The 16,894-nt window shown below is 36.9% G+C and overlaps 1 protein-coding gene across 1 annotated transcript; it reads right to left on the bottom strand.

Annotated features, from left to right (window-relative positions):
- Positions 1–190: 190 nt before the first annotated feature.
- suz12b (SUZ12 polycomb repressive complex 2 subunit b) lies at positions 191–16,815 on the bottom strand. Its single transcript, XM_048198115.1, has 17 exons — positions 16,199–16,815; positions 15,819–15,865; positions 15,645–15,709; positions 15,476–15,544; positions 14,482–14,531; positions 14,295–14,380; positions 13,932–14,163; positions 13,122–13,230; positions 12,928–13,033; positions 12,549–12,723; positions 9,754–9,842; positions 7,216–7,359; positions 6,801–6,958; positions 3,419–3,617; positions 3,146–3,225; positions 1,262–3,025; positions 191–314 (listed from the first exon to the last, which is right to left on the bottom strand). Exons 1-16 carry the CDS (start codon positions 16,344–16,346, stop codon positions 2,725–2,727), a joined length of 2,058 nt encoding a protein of 685 aa, XP_048054072.1. The 5' UTR covers positions 16,347–16,815; the 3' UTR covers positions 191–314; positions 1,262–2,724.
- Between the last annotated feature and the right edge of the window lie 79 nt (positions 16,816–16,894).

The raw sequence follows: 16,894 nt of genomic DNA, 5'->3' as shown, positions 1-16,894 counted from the left end.
GCATGAGGATGATCCAGTCACTCAGAGAAAGCAGTATGAATGCATGGTTTCCCCACTGACACGGAAAGGAGAAAGTTATGTTCTAGTCAGCAGGAGCAATCTAAATAGAACTAAAGATTGTGCGCCAAGTTGTGTGTTAATCATATATAGGTTGTATCTGCCTTTTTTCACAAAAACCAACACTGGGAACTTTTATGTTTATTAAAGGTTTATTAAAAATAAGGAGCAAGGAAAAGCTTGCAAAATCCAAGGAGCAGAGACTGGCGGTGACAGCATCATTGCATGGAGTCTTCAGGATCTGAATCCCCTTTGTGCTTGTTTTGAAAGCAAGATAAAAGGAAACAAAATGGGAGAAATTAAATACAGTAGTAGTATATAATATACAGTTGGTATTTAGTATGATTTCCCATTTAGCCTAGTGTAATTATATATATATAATTTTTTTTTTTTTTTGCTGCTTTTAAGCATTGTTTTTTTTAATCTCACTTATAAACTTCCCTCTCCCCATCAATCCAAAAATAGACACATAATAGACAGACGACAGATTCACAATACATTCTCGAATATAAATTCTAAAATAAGGATTTTTTTTTCTTTATTACCAGGTGAAAAAATACTATAGTAATTTATAGTAAATACCATAGTGTTTTTGAACCATACTATAGTAAAGTACTTGAATTAATTTGTTGTGGTAATTCTATAGTTGCTGTGATAATAGAACAACTATAGTAATATAAACAAATTAAGTTACCCAATACTGTACTAAGTTTTCTACAACTTTAGGGTATATTATACTACAATAAAAAACTACAGTAAAACAGTACTGCAGTAAAAAACTAAAGTATACTACAGTATTTATTACAGTTTATCAGTTCACTATATTGCAGTATGCTGTAGCATTCATTAACGTGTTGTAAATACTATAATATAGTATACTACAATTTACTATAGTATGGTTCAAAAACATTATACCATTTACTATAGTATTTTTTCACCTGGGTTGTACATTTAATATGGAATAAGGATATTCTCATTTTACCACTTTCACCCACCACAAGCCCCAAAGTTATATTTAACCCCGTTTAGAATCCTTTTTCTCTAATTACACAACGATGAACAAATTGTTTTAATCTATTATCTAATCTACTATCCCCTGGAACTATTTATTTAGTGAGCAATATCAGCTAGCATGCTTTAATACACAAGTTAATTTGATTCAGATGTACTGATACTATAAAATCTTATAATTTAAACGGCTTACCTTTTAAAAGTACATCACAAACGATCTGTTCTGCTGTAACTCTACGGCGCGGCTGCTACTTCCGGGAACTATTGAGAGGCTCCACGAGCCGCCATTGCTGTAAAAAACCGTTCCATTGGAGTCTATGGAGTTGTCGCAACTCTCTCTCTCTACGGCTCTGCTAAAATCCATCTCCAGATAAATAAAAACTAGTATTTATATAGTATTGTAAAAAATTTTTTTTTCGCGTGGAATCACGTTTAGAATGACACTGAAATTTCCAAAAACAGGTGGGCCCATAGCATTGAGAACTGAATTGAGAACAATTAGTTAAAATCCATTTAAACCGAGCATTTACACATCTTTAATTTGTAAATAATTTTCTTGTGTACACCAAACTTGTGCATTTTGCAGAGAAAACAAATTGAAGGAGTAAGGATGCTGTATCTGATATACTTTGGCATGTACAACATCTGAACATTATAATAGCAACAAACTATTATATAACCACATATCCAGTAGTAACATCGATTTGACATGACCTACATAGGACTGAAAATGATTCCTGATCCCCATTCTAAATGGCATAATGAGGTTGGTTTACAAAGATTTATGAAACAAGGACTTCTTGTAGCCCAAACACAGGCAGCTCTCCTTTCATGGGGTGTGCATTATATTGCTAGTCAATTAAAAAGAGAACTGGGGAAAAAAAGAAAAGAAAAAATATACACACAGAAGGTATTCTAAGATGGAAGGATCTTCACACTCCACATGTGAGACAAGAAGCTGTTGACAGAATGCAATTTATATATTGATTGGTCCAATCTAAATCTGATAAAAGAGCATCTGTATGTTATAAAAACGGAAATGCAAAGCTGTTTAGCTTTCAAATCCCACTTGAGAAACCTGAATATCACAACTTAGGGTCCATGTCTCAACAATTCTGAGTCTACAGCCACTGAATAAGTAGTAACACAAGTGCTACTATGTGCTAAATAGTCACTGAACGCACAGTGGTTTAAAAAAAAAAAAAAAAAAAAAAAAAAAAGTCAAAATGTATACAGAAAATGTTGATTAACAGTACTCCCAATTCTACAGTAACTCACTTTTTTTCTTTTTTTTTCTTTTTTAGAAAAAAAAAACTAAAGATTATCCTAGACATGACTGCTGAAATGATAATGGTTTATGACACACTGCACTGGAAAACATTGAAAAATTGCATTAATTCATTCAAAAAGCACTTGCGTCAGTTCATAATACCAGCAGCTAACTCACAATCGAGTCTCAAATGGGCTCCTTATTAATAAATGGGAATATGGGCAGATCAGAAATAGAACTCATGTTCTAAGCCACAGAAGCACTGCTGGCTGAGAGTTCTAGACCTCAAAACAATAAAGTGATTCCAAGGGATAAGTATGGAGAATTTGAGTTCAAACTAGAGCTCATGATTCTGTTCATAATTTTTCTTTTAAAACCAGCAGTTGTCAGTCTGAGACTCCACTTTTGGTGCGTTTGCCATGTAGTGAAACACCCGAGGACACTGCGTGACCATTGCAAGTGACATCCGATGACTCCTGCCCCTCCTCTAGTTCAGGAAGTGACTCCTCTATCTCCTTCATACGCGCCATGGCCCGGTCAATGGTCGCTATGGTGACCAGGTTGAAGTCATGCAGGTTGACCAGGTGGAGGAGAAAGTTCCGACACAGATTCCTGCGAATGATGTGAGGCCCGCAGTTCTCCACAAACAGCATGCTTGCCTGACTCATCTGATTATCAGCAATGAATCTGGAGAATGGACAGTTGGCAAATAAGATGCAACAGTGTTTTTGTAAATTATGATCAAGGTCCTAAAGCTACTTAAACAGTAATATAAGGATGAAAGAGAATATGAATGTATTTTTTTACCCATTCTTCATAACGTGAAGATTCCACAATTTCATTACTTCTTTTTCTCCTTCATTCACATCTGTGAATTCTTCAATTTGCTTCAGGCAAAACAAAATATACTACTATCAGTGCAAACATAATGCATGAACTGAAAAGTTCCATTGAGTGACAGCATGATCTTCTTCATATATTACCCAGACTTATAATACATAAAAGAGCATTAACTGATCCATTCAAATGCAAAAAAATCAATCGTGCTGAGAATGGTACTTGCTTGACCACTCAACTAACCGTGGTGGTCTTTTCTCTGAGCCACTCTGGGTCCCTTTCATCCTCACTGTCCACCTCCATCTCCTGCGGACGGAGGGGCATGCAGCTGTCGCTGTGGAAATACAGACGATTATGTCCGCTCACATAAGTCCGTTGCTGCTCAGGCTCACCATCCTCTGACTCCAAAAACTCAGACAGGCTTGGCTTGGTTCGCTTTGGCCTAAGTGAAAGTGTGAGATTAAACAACCATGGGTAACAATTCTGGCATCACAACCATAAACAAAACAAGAGTGTTCTGCATTTATCTGTATTAAACTTTAAGAGCTTGCAGCACCATTGATTTTATAGGCAAAAAGAACACTGAGCAACAATACATGCATGTAAGGTCATGTACATTCCCTAAGCAGTAATATTTATTTATTTTTTTTATTTTTTTTAATCAAGTAACACTCATAATGGTTTAAGAAAAACCAGACTGAAAGACTGTCATTTTCCTGCTTATCCCTGTCAAAGCAGCTTTGAAACAATCTATATTGTATAAAGTATGGAGTCAAATTAATGCCTTAAAGTTTTGCACAAAAATAAAGTTTTGCAAAACACAAAAAAGAATTGAGCAATAAAAAAATGTTTTGCAAACAAAAATAAAGAATTGCAAAGGAAAAATAAAGTATTGAGCAGAAAAAAATAAGTTTTGCAAACAAAAATAATAAATTGCAAAATAAAATAAAGTAGTGCAAAAATAAAAATATAATCAATTACAAAAATCAATGACAGCTGTAATCCTATTTTATCTTTGCCACATATTTTTCATGCTCAAACCTACTAAATCATTTGCAACGCTCATTTTATTCTGCGTTTCAGTCAAGCGTGCGCTCACGATACTGGTTTTCTTTTGCGCTGCACTGTTCTGTGCGGATCTCTTTATGGCACTGGTTTGACGTGGGGGTGGAGTCAAGAAACGGGGGCACGCCCCCGCGAAATGCATTGGAGGGGAACGTAATCAGCGACAGGTGAAATAATTCTTTGACATGGTTAAAAATAATGAATGGTTTGTTTTTGTTGGTTTGTTTAGCATATGTTGTCGCCAATTACGACCCCCTCCAAAGCATTTCTTATAGTAATATGACCTGTTGTGCTCTGTCTCACTGCCTGTATCCACTTTTGTGTCCTTAAACATTCGTTTTTTGGGGTCGACAGCTTATAAAAACTTATTTCTGGGTTTTTTAGCTTGTTAGCTGTACACCTTGTCACACAGCAGCTTTTAGGCATTGTTCTGTTTTTTGTAATGAGTCAGAAAAGACGAGGCGGCAGCCTCACGCATTACAAAGTCAATAGAGACGGTTGGATTGTTTTTCCCCCGGTGGGCGTGGTTTTCAGATTATAATAAATGCGCTCTGTCTCTATGCTTGATCTGTTCTGTTGCGATCTGCGTCTCCTGCCGATGACGTGTTTCGCGGGGGCGTGCCCCCGTTTCTTGACTCCACCCCCACGTCAAACCAGTGCCATAAAGAGAACCTATGGAGTCAAATTAATGCCTTAAAGTTTTGCACAAAAATAAAGTTTTGCAAAACACAAAAAAGAATTGAGCAATAAAAAAATGTTTTGCAAACAAAAATAAAGAATAGCAAAGGAAAAATAAAGTATTGAGCGGAAAAAAATAAGTTTTGCAAACAAAAATAATAAATTGCAAAATAAAATAAAGTAGTGCAAAAATAAAAATATAATCAATTACAAAAATCAATGACAGCTGTAATCCTATTTTATCTTTGCCACATATTTTTCATGCTCAAAACTACTAAATCATTTGCAACGCTCATTTTATTCTGCGTTTCAGTCAAGCGTGCGCTCACGATACCGGTTTTCTTTTGCGCTGCAAGTTTCTGCGCGGTTCTCTTTATGGCACTGCTTTGACGTGGGGGTGGAGTCAAGAAACGGGGGCACGCCCCCGCGAAACACGTCATCGGCAGGCGACGCAGATCGGAACAGAACAGATCAAGCATAGAGACAGAGCGCATTTATTATAATCTGAAATCCACCGGGGAAAAACAATCCAACCGTCTCCAGGCTGCCTTCTTGTCTTTTCTGACTCATTACAAAAACAGAACAATGCCTAAAAGCTGCTGTGTGACAAGGTGTACAGCTAACAAGCTAAAAAACCCAGAAATAAGTTTTTATAAGCTGTCGACCCCAAAAAACGAATGTTTAAGGACACAAAAGTGGATACAGGCAGTGAGACAGAGAGCAACGGGTCATATTACTATAAGAAATGCATTGGAGGGGGTCGTAATCGGCGACAACATATGCTAAACAAACCAACAAAAACAAACCATTCATTATTTTTAACCATGTCAAAGAATTATTTCACCTGTCGCCGATACGCTTCCCTCCAATGCATTTCGCGGGGGCGTGCCCCCGTTTCTTGACTCCACCCCCACGTCAAACCAGTGCCATAAAGAGATCCGCACAGAAAAGTGCAGCGCAAAAGAAAACCGGTATTGTGAGCGCACGCTTGACTGAAACGCAGAATAAAATGAGCGTTGCAAATGATTTAGTAGGTTTGAGCATGAAAAATATGTGGCAAAGATAAAATAGGATTACAGCTGTCATTGATTTTTGTGATTGATTATATTTTTATTTTTGCACTACTTTATTTTATTTTGCAATTTATTATTTTTGTTTGCAAAACTTATTTTTTTTCTGCTCAATACTTTATTTTTCCTTTGCAATTCTTTATTTTTGCTTGCAAAACATTTTTTTATTGCTCAGTTCTTTTTTGTGTTTTGCAAAACTTTATTTTTGTGCAAAACTTTAAGGCATTAATTTGACTCCATAATAAAGTGCTATATAAATAAAGGTGACTTGACTTACCCCAATTCTGTTCTATGTAAAAACCTTTACCGGCATTCTGGCTTATTCAATGTGCACAATCTGTATATATTTTGACAACAAAACTGAAGACAATTTAAAAATCAATTGAGCTGATTTTAAATAGTTGTCAGTGATTGAAACACACTTATTGATTACAACATAGGTTTAAAGTCAAAATTAAACGGAAATTGTGGTAGTCTCTTCTTCACTATTGTGACATATCTTAGTAAAACAACTTCAGGGACGAGGAAAAAAAACGTAGGTGGGACTTGATTTCGTTCATTGGGAACTGATCACTGTCATTTGCTAACTGCTACAATTGTTTTAATGTGATTGACAGGTTGCTGGAAGGGGAAGGATTCTTCTTATCTGGTACTGGACAAGCGTACTGCCCGGCCCTCGTGCCATTTTTTTTACTTTTTAAATTATGACTTGCACAGATAAATCATTTATAACAATTAAGAATTGTCAATTTTGGTTTCATGGTGACTTTTTTCCCCCAAAATACATGGACACATTTAGACCTATTTCATACCGACAAACAAGTATGTGGGTGACAGCTGTCCTTTTAACAGGGCCGTTGCGGCTGAAGGCAAACCCAGGCTGGCTGTGGATGTCTTGTGGATTGCCGACATATGAGCCGTCATAGCACTCATTTATGGAAACGTCTATCCGAGCACCTTTAGGATGAGGCTGGAAAACAGAGAAAAATTTTAGTCATGTGACTGAATTCTTGAAATTGTCTATGAAATTAAAGACACAACCAATTATAGCATGATCCCTCTAAGTTCTTATTCTAATAAAACTTTTCATACATACAGAAACTATCCACGAAATTATAAAATTAAAATAAGTAACTGTTACACTAAGTATTAAACTTATACAACTGTTGTATTCATCTTTTGAAACGAAGCAGGCAGAGATTAATTTCAGTATCCTTCTGTTCTCACCACATAGTTAAAGATGAATCTACTGTGGGAGAGTTTGAGGTGTTTCAGCAGACTGTAGAGTTTACGGCAGTTGAGCGTGCACCAAGGACAATGCAGGTCGTCTCTGGCCTCTGTTTGCTGACGAGTGTTATTGTTGTACAGAAACTGTGGACAAACAAACAAAAAAAACAAAGATGCATAAAGTTCAAGATTTTCAAATTTACATTACAACTGGTTCTCCAGTAAACCTTAAAGGTTTAGTTCACCCAAAAATGAAAATTCTGTCATTTATTACTCATCCTCATGCTGTCCCACACCCGTAAGACCTTTGTTAATCTTCGGAACGCAAATTAAGATTTTTTGTTGAAATACGATGGCTCCGTGAGGCCTGCATAGCCAGCAATGACATTTCCTCTCTCAAGATCCATAAAGGTACTAAAAACATATTTAAACCAGTTCATGTGAGTATAGTGGTTCAATATTAATATTATAAAGCGACGAGAATATTTTTGGTGCGCCAAAAAAACAAAATAACGACTTATATAGTGATAGCCGATTTCAAAACACTGCTTCAGGAAGCTTCGGAGCATTATGAATCAGCGTGTCGAATCAGCGGTTCGGAACACCAAAGTCACGTGATTTCAGCAGTTTGGCGGTTTGACACGCGATCCAAATCATGATTCGATACGCTGATTCATAACGCTCTGAAGTTTCCTGAAGCAGTGTTTTGAAATTGGCCATCACTATATAAGTCGTTATTTTGTTTTTTTGGTGCACCAAAAATATTCTCATCGCTCTATAATATTAATATTGAACCACTGTACTCACATGAACTAATTTAAATATGTTTTTAGTACATTAATGGATCTTGAGAGAGGAAATGTCTTTGCTAGCTATGAAGGCTTCACTGGGTGAGTAATAAATGACATTTTCATTTTTGGGTGGACTAACCCTTTAAGTGTAAATTGTGTTTTCTATTTGGTAATATACAATGTACTTTTAAGGGGCTGTATGTAGAATTTAGAAACCCTTGTTATTAGTGACACTGGTGGCCATTAAGTGCACTTAAGTGAACTGCAGCCAGCGACTTATTGCTCATGTTTGCATTCATGGACACGCAACAAACGTACATGAGACTGAACGTGATTCAAGACCTCGATATACTCACAGCGATGTTCTATTTTATTCTTTGCTTAGAGTAAAAAGAAGTTAGAAAACCTTGGCAGTGATATACTGATAATGAACATCCAGATGCCATCCACGCTGCTGAGAGCGAAGTTTAGATGAATATGTAAATATGTGCTGTGCACTTTCCTCTCAAAAACAAAAGAAACACAACAAAAATGACAGCGGTGGAAAAACAGCATTTAAGATATCATCTGATTATAGCAATGTGTATATGTTTGCACCAGCTCTGCAATTCACCGGCATCATGTTGACAGAAGAGGTCATTAAAATTATTCTGTTATGATAGTTTGATTATAAAGTATATTAGAGACTATAGACTATAAATCTGGCTATGCGAGGCTATAGTTTGAATTAATCAACTATACCTTTTCTTTGCATGACATTATTGACATTACAGTACAGAATTGCATTATCCTAAACATTGTATAAGCATTCGTTTCATGTGACAGAATGGAAGAGAGGCTCTCAGAAGCATGCAAAAACATCACATCCTTTAGATTTTCCTGGCAAAAACATCCCAAGTCTGTCACATAAAAATCAGTCTACAGACTTTCACAGACAGCCTAGGAAGGGACATTTAAGGGTACACTCACACTAGGCACTCTGAACCGTGCCTGAGCGCGTTTGACCCTCAAAGCCTGGTTCGTTTGACAAGTGTGAGTGCTCCGTTCCGTGCCCTGGCGCAGTTAATTTAGCCGGCCCTGCCCCTCTTGGAAGAGGTGGGCCAGAGCATGGTTCGGTTGGGCTCGAGCGAGGTTCGCATGCAGTGTGAGCGCAAACCGTGCCTGAGCACAGAACAGCTACTACTTTTGTGTGCGCTACTGTCATCATTACGATGGCAAACATCTTTATTACTACTCTGATAGTACACTTATCAATTCATGTAATTAATTCGAGTGTATTTGGGTTTATAATGGGTCTGATTCTCACCTTGATGAACAGAAATTGTAGTTTGCAAGTAAAGCTTTAAATTCCACCATTAACGTCACCTGCTGTAATAATCCTCTGATACGTGCAAGTGAAAATCGCTGCGCGGCATAAATGATAAATATATTAGGCAGTATCTGTGCATTTCTTCCTGTTTTCTTCCATTCAAAAAGTTGCATCGTATATGACGTAAGCGTGCTCCGGCTCGGAACGTTAAGTTCAGTGTGAAGTGCAGGCCAGCGGGAGAGTGGGGAGGGGGGGACAATCGAGCTCGGGCTCAGTAAAGGCAACCATGCCTTGTGTGAGTACACCATAAGTTTCATTACAAGCTGTTCACACATTGGCAATAAAAAAGCTATTAATACATGAAAATTCTTAGATATAGCCCTTTTAAAGAGTGCAATTTACATAAATGTACCATCATAAAGAGTTCAAAATTTCTACCTGGTAAAAGATGCGTAGTTTCTGTCTGGGTTCACAGGGGGACTGCTCTCTCCTGGTCTGTATGCTGGTGCTCACTGAATCCTTCACGGCTGAGAGAATAAAACATTAAACAACTATATTCTCCGTTCGATCTTGATTAGATATTATATATGAGAAACCTCACCAAAACTAAAAACATTGAAAGAAAGCAAATTCTGCGTCATCAGATCCTGCATTATGTTTATGATTATAGTCATCAGATAAGAATTTTGTATGTTTTCAGACCAAGCAGTCCATGGTTGCTAACAAACGTATACAAGACAGGGCTCAACGCGAAGGATTTTTTCTTGGTTCAAATTTTTACTTGCCCTGCCAAAATGTTCACTGGCCCCACCACAAAAAAGTAATAAATAAAATAGGCCTAGTTACTGTTTTTCCCTTTCTTTTCTTTTCTTTTCTTTTTTTTTTTTTTTGACCCATAAACTTAATAAAAAGGTCATAACACCAAAAAATACTAGCCTAACTCATATAAATTTCATATACTGTTAAAGACAATTAAACTGGCAGTAATAAAATAAGAACAAATAATCAAATTACGAGCAATTGCATAAATTAGGACTTAAGATATTTCTAGTCGACTAGTAGTTGTTCATTTAAGCCATTAGTCGATTAATCACATTTATATTGATTTCATTACTTGAATATATACTGGGGGGAATACTAAACCATAAATGAACTTTTAATATATATAGGCGTAATATATAGCCAATTCCAAATGTGTAGGACACATTTTAATTATTTATTAACAAACTAGTGTTTTCTGAGTCAGTGTCAGCTGCAAAGATGAATCTGACGATGCTGACTCTCATCTCCATGGTAGCATGAATGTGCATTTAGAGAGAAATGCACCTTTCATAAAGATGACATAATTAGAGAGTGTTTGTTTTTGATTTGAATTGGTTAATTTAAAAGTAGACATTTAAAGGTGCCCTAGAATTAAAAATTGAATTTATCTTGGCATAATTGAATAACAAGAGTTCAGTACATGGAAATGACATACAGTGAGTCTCAAACACCATTGTTTCCTCCTTCTTATATAAATCTCATTTGTTTAAAAGACCTCCAAAAAACATACATAACAGTCGGGATCATTAATATGTATGCCCCCAATATTTGCATATGCCAGCTCATGTTCAAGGCATTACACAAGCCAGTATTAACGTCTGGAGCTGCACAGCTGAATCATCAGACTAGGTAAGCAAGCAAGGACAATAGCGAAAAATGGCAGATGGAGCAATAATAACTGACATGATCCATAATATCATGATATTTTTAGTGATATTTGTAAATTGTCTTTCTAAATGTTTCGTTAGCATGTTGCTAATGTACTGTTAAATGTGGTTAAAGTTACCATTGTTTCTTATTGTATTCACGGAGACAAGACTGTGGTTATTTTCATTTTTTAAACACTTGCAGTCTGTATAATTCATAAACAATTTCATTATTTATAAATCTTTCCAACAGTGAGTAATGTTAGATTTAGCCATGGAGCATACTATCAAACTCATTTAGAATCAAATGTAAACATCCAAATAAATACCATACTTACGCGATTAGACATGTTGCATGACGAACACTTTGTAAAGATCCATTTTGAGGGTTATATTAGCTGCGTGAACTTTGTTTATGCTGTTTAAGGCAAGCGAGAGCTCCGAAAATTTAAAGGGACTGCAGCCTGAATCGGCGCATATTTAATGATGCCCCAAAATAGGCAGTTAAAAAAATGAATTAAAAAAAAAATATCTATGTGGTATTTTGAGCTGAAACTTCACAGACACATTCAAGGGAACCCCTTAAACTTATATAACATCTTTTGAAAACACGTTCTACAGCACCTTTAAAAGCTTACCATAGTTATCTCATGTCTGTGAGGGAAATAGCCTATACACTGAGTTTTGGTTTATTATTGTGACACAGAGTGTTGCAAGTGATTGCGCCAGTACCTCCATGTCATGCAGTAAGCCTGCTAATACTTTAGCTACTGTTTATTTATAGGGAGTTAGAGAAGATTCTTTGTAATTTTTGTTTTTCCTGATTATTTTATTTATTCATGTTTTATTTATAAGTCTATTTTGTTTATTATTTTGGCACTGGGGCATACTGAAGCCATGGCTCCTTGATTTAATTATTTTTCATTCAACCTTAATAAACTGCTTTTTGTGGATCTTATGTTTTGGTGTCTTTGGTGACAACAAAACATAAGATCCTCTCTTGTTGTCTCTGGATTCCCGTTTAACATCCGAAATATTCACGTGTAGCCCTTTTTTTAGAACGTGTCATAACACTTGAATATGCACCTAATAATAGTGAACATTTATCTAAGTTAATGTTAAAGCAAAAAGGCCAAGTTACTTACATCTTTCAAATGATCTGAAGTCGATGGATGATAGGCAAACATTTGAATTTCCTGCCCGACATACTGTATTTACCACAAGGACCCGCTGTTAACGGACTGTTCCTCACGGATAGTGTGACTTTGCCACTTCCTGTGGAGTTTTTTTTTTTTTCCCTGTGACTAAACGATTAATACAATTTTGGACAACTAAGCCTCTTCTCATCGACTAACGTTTGTTGTTTTATTAACATTAAAAACTCATTAGGCTGCTGTCACTTTGAGAGCTGCACAGACCATGTATCACTGGCCCGTTCCGTCAACTGTCCCGAGTGACGTTTACACTTGCCTCGGGCCATTAGGCAGTCATTATTTTCGAGCCCTGCAAGATCAGATGCTAGCAAGCAGGCCCTTGCTTCCTTACCAACAGGTGCAGGTCGGAGAGTGCTGGGTCTGCTCTCTGTGGTGCTGGTGTCAGAATTGCGGGTGGAGAGAGGTTTGGCCACAGGGGCCGTTGAAGGGTCACTGGGGTCACCTGTCCAGCGAAGGGTGAACTGCAAAGTGGGTCCCTGAGAGAAGGTCTCAAATGGGGGCAACCTCTTCAAAATACAAGAATCAACAATTGCAATCTACATCGCCACTGAATGAAATCTATACAGCTATATAAATATGGGATTTAAACCAAGAAAACTTCAGGATTTTTGACAAATTTTAAAAACACTGCCAAATAACTCCCCACTTGTTTTGTTCAGAACTTCAAATGCTTGACAGGAAAATTCACAGCTTATTTTTCGCAGACCAACCTTTCCATCCAGTATGGTTTCCCATGTGGCCCTCTTCTTGCTGACTGGACAGTCTTCTATCTGTTGCATGGAAACCTCATACTCTCCATCCAGCAGTTGCAACCGTCTGAAGGATAATAGTTTTTAATCAGCTATCATGTGTCACATAAGGAACAGCATGTATTTTTTTTCTAGCTCTTTCAGAAGTTACTAACCGGTTTTTATCGAAAACAGTCATCTGAGCAACAAATGTTTCTGTGGTCTCTCCATCACCTCTGTGTGATAAGGATCTCTTCTTTCTGGATGGGAGTTCCTCTTTTACATCTACAGATAAAATCATTAAGACTGTTTTCTTCCATTTTGTTCCGGCCTAGCATTTGTGAGGCTGAGGCTACGACAACTGCAGTGGGCAGTGCGCAATTAACTGTATTGACTATGTTTGAAAATGTAGGGTGCTAACTTTAATTGCTCTTCGCACCAATTCATGCATCATCATGGAGAGATGACAGAAAAGGTTCGATTTCAGTCAGTCACTCACCATCAGATTTTCTGAAAAAAATGATACTCCTTAAATTGCCATCCCTCTCCCTGATTCATGGATAGTAAAGCGAAAGTTCACCCAAAAATGGAAATGCTGTCATCTTTTCCTCACCCCCATGTCATTCCAAACCTGTAGGACTTTTTCTTTCTTAATTCTGTGGAACACAATATTTTGAAAAACTGTTTTGTGCATATAATGAAAGTCAATGGGATCCAAAGAACACTGGACCCCAATGACTGACTTTGTATAGACAAAAAAGAAGACATTTTTCAAAACAATTTTTGCATTCCACAGAAGAAAGTCGTACAGGTTTGGAACAAGAGGGTGAGTAAATTACATTATTTTTTTTATTTTTTTGGATGAACTATCCCTTTAGCTTAACACTCAAGCCATGAAACAGATTAGGATGGGTGCAGAGCTTTTCCACAGCATTCTACACTTTTCAAAAAGATGTCAAACACTGTGTACCTACACTGCCACTCACCGATATTCTCATCCGCCTCACAGTTGATGAAGCCATTGGGGTCTCTTTTGCCTGTGCGAGACACCCTGAAGAGAAGAGAATAGGATTTGACCATGTGACTGTTACTGGGCTCAAACTCATTGCTGGACACCAGCAGTGAAGGGAAGGCACCAGGCTTGGTTTGGCTGAGATCCGGGTTCAAAGGCACCTGCTTTTTCCCCGTAGGCACTTGCTTTATAGGGCAGCTGACATCCTGAGGAAGCAAAATGACCAACATAACAAAAAAAAAGTTATGATCTTAAAATCAGCATACATTTTTTAACTATTGTTTTCTCCACCTGTAAATTTTAATGCAATAACACATCTAAGTAAAGAGAGGCTCACCTTACGCTTTTTATGACAGACTTTGACAAGTAGCACCTCAAGTGAAACTGAGTTTTGATCATTTTCTGAGTTTTGACATGGCTTATCTGGTAAAGAAACAAAATTATATTAGAACCCTAAAATGATAATTGTACATTAAGATGATAATTCAGACACATTGATATACTTCAGGCAGATTTAGACTAACCATTCTTGTGAAAAAATCCAGTGAATGTCAGTTGCAGATGTGAAGTCAAACTGAAATCACAAATGAAACAACTAAAAAACACCATCTGGAACCAAATGATCCTATAACACAATTTTCAATGAAAACTATTTATTCACTCTAAAACACAGTCATTCTGAAAACAACAATAAGTTTTATTTATGAAGCGCCTTTCCCAAGCTCATTGGGACAAAACTGCTATATCTAACAATCCAGTTTATGGCTGCAATACACTACACAACTTTTGCCCAGATTCAACACTATTTGCTGAAAGTCAGAACCAGTCAGCAAATTTGGGCAGTTGGTGTTGACAGATTTCACAGAAAATTGCGTAATGTATGGTCGATTTTTCGATTCAGACTATGATTTTATCCAGCTGGAAGAAATAAAACATGTTTGATGTTTTGAGCGAGTTTTAGAATACATATTGCTTTCATTTGTCATGTGTCTCCTAGTAATGAGGCACATGTTTCTGCATTAGCTTATTGTGTTCAGAAAGACTTGAAAGTCAGTTTTTTAGTGTAAAATGCCCAGTTTTTCCTGTGTTGCCATTTACAAAGTCAGCAAGTGTACAAGGATAAAATGTTTAATTTACTTAAAATGTTAAATTTAATTTACAGAACTTTTTGTTTTGTTTTCAAACAATTTGGACTTGAATAAAGACAGAACCTACACTTAACCTTTTCACAGGGATTTTGTTTTCACTGTTAGACATATCGTGATGTATCATTATAGGATTGTATAGCAATTTATCGATTATCACAGAATTGCTGTATCGTGATATTATCGGTATCATAAGTCATGTATCGTGTATCGTATCGTATCGTATTGTGTGGTACCCTGTGATTCCCACCCTTAGTACAAGGCCTATTACTTAAAAAAAAAAAAAAACTGTTCAGATTTTAAAAGTTGTGTGGTCCTTTAGGCTCACATTTGTCAGAACACAGCTTGCAAAACATCAGTAGAAAACCAATACCTCTGAGACTCCGGCTCCCCTTTCATTCTCTCCACACTGGACAGCAAGTCATCCACTTTGAATGCTTTCCTGAAGAAAAAAAGAACAGTTTATTCAATAAATACACTTTAAGAGAGCTAAGCAAAGCAGATTTTTGGGTCACAATTATTAAAACATTGAGAGGACCCACCTTTTGGCATTTGTTCGTGAGTTTCTATGAGACATAAAGGTAAGGGTCCTGTGAAGTAATATCGGCTGTGAAAGAGCAAGAAAGAAAACTAAAACCAAGTACAACCAGACTCAACTTAACTGTTAATGTAAATTCAGTGTTAAGCCTTTTATTAACTTATAAAGGTATACTTACAGCTATTAAGTTCCTTGTTCGAAGGAATCTGTAAATTTGAGTAGGCTCTGAAGGAAAAATGCAAAAGTATTAAAAACAACACAGTATTATAAAGTTTACTCTGTTAAGTGACAACTTATATGTCACTTTTAAATCTTTCATCTACAATAAATTGGTTTTAATTAAGTGCCATCAAAATCAGTTATTACTTGTTATAAATAATAAACCCAAGATAAAGATAAATCCAAGGACTTGACTTTAATCCAAGGTCCAGGTATCTAATGGCATAGCACTTTGTCATGATCCTGTCTTTTGACAGATGTGAGTCTGTTAATGTATTCTCTTTCAGGAAGAGCTAATGGTTTAACTTTGTGCGCTAAATGAGACAGATGTGAACTCACTCTCAAAGGCCTGCAGGAAGAGCTCATGGTCGGCCTGCAGCTGCTCCATCTTGGGCTTCTTGAGTGAGCTCACGCCAGTGGACGGGTATACAGCACCATTGGCTTTACAGTTCATCACCTGAGCCGAGTATTTCTGAGGAGCCATCATAAACTAACAACTAACCGAAACTTCACACAAAAACAACACCAGGCGAAATGAATATCTGCACATTAATGACAGACAGCCGCCCTCGCTCCTTTAACCAGCTCTCTACCATCACCTAAACATCAGATACCGCTGGTTACCAGTCTCTCTAACTAGTACGTGTTTTAATATGACTTATATGAGTAAAACATATGACTTGTAAATATGTTATTGATGTATATCCTCAGTCTGGTCACTGATCCTCAACAGATGAAAATTAGCACGTTAGCTTGCGGTCCTTTACAGCGACAAAAACACAGTTAAATAACACCAGGTTATCCATCCATATAGGCAGCCGTTCACTTTCCGGTTTAGACAAACGTTATGGTTTATTAAATATTTGTTATTTACGACCGAAATTGCATTTATTTTGGATGGGAAAATCCTACCAAGTGATGGTTATCGGTACTACTGTATCGCCCGAGCCCTTGAGAAAAGTGCCATGATAACCCGCCTACTGCAATGTGTCAGCCAATCAGAAACGTCGTCTGGTGAAATCGAAGTTTTCTATT

The sequence above is a fragment of the Megalobrama amblycephala genome, linkage group LG7 (assembly GCF_018812025.1).
Source record: "Megalobrama amblycephala isolate DHTTF-2021 linkage group LG7, ASM1881202v1, whole genome shotgun sequence".
NCBI lineage: Eukaryota > Metazoa > Chordata > Actinopteri > Cypriniformes > Xenocyprididae > Megalobrama > Megalobrama amblycephala.
The sequence above is the reverse complement of the archived record's forward strand: the minus strand, read 5'-3'. Positions and strand labels throughout refer to the sequence as shown.

Bases quoted from the DNA above. Each gene is read 5' to 3' on its own strand.
- suz12b (XM_048198115.1), bottom strand. From the start codon at position 16,346: ATGATGGCTCCTCAGAAATACTCGGCTCAGGTGATGAACTGTAAAGCC. The intron at 15,710-15,818 runs GTAAGTATACCT...GCTCTTTCACAG, and splicing joins GAACAAGGAACTTAATAGCT to CCGATATTACTTCACAGGAC. The intron at 7,360-9,753 runs GTAGAAATTTTG...GTTTGTCCACAG, and splicing joins AACTACGCATCTTTTACCAG to TTTCTGTACAACAATAACAC.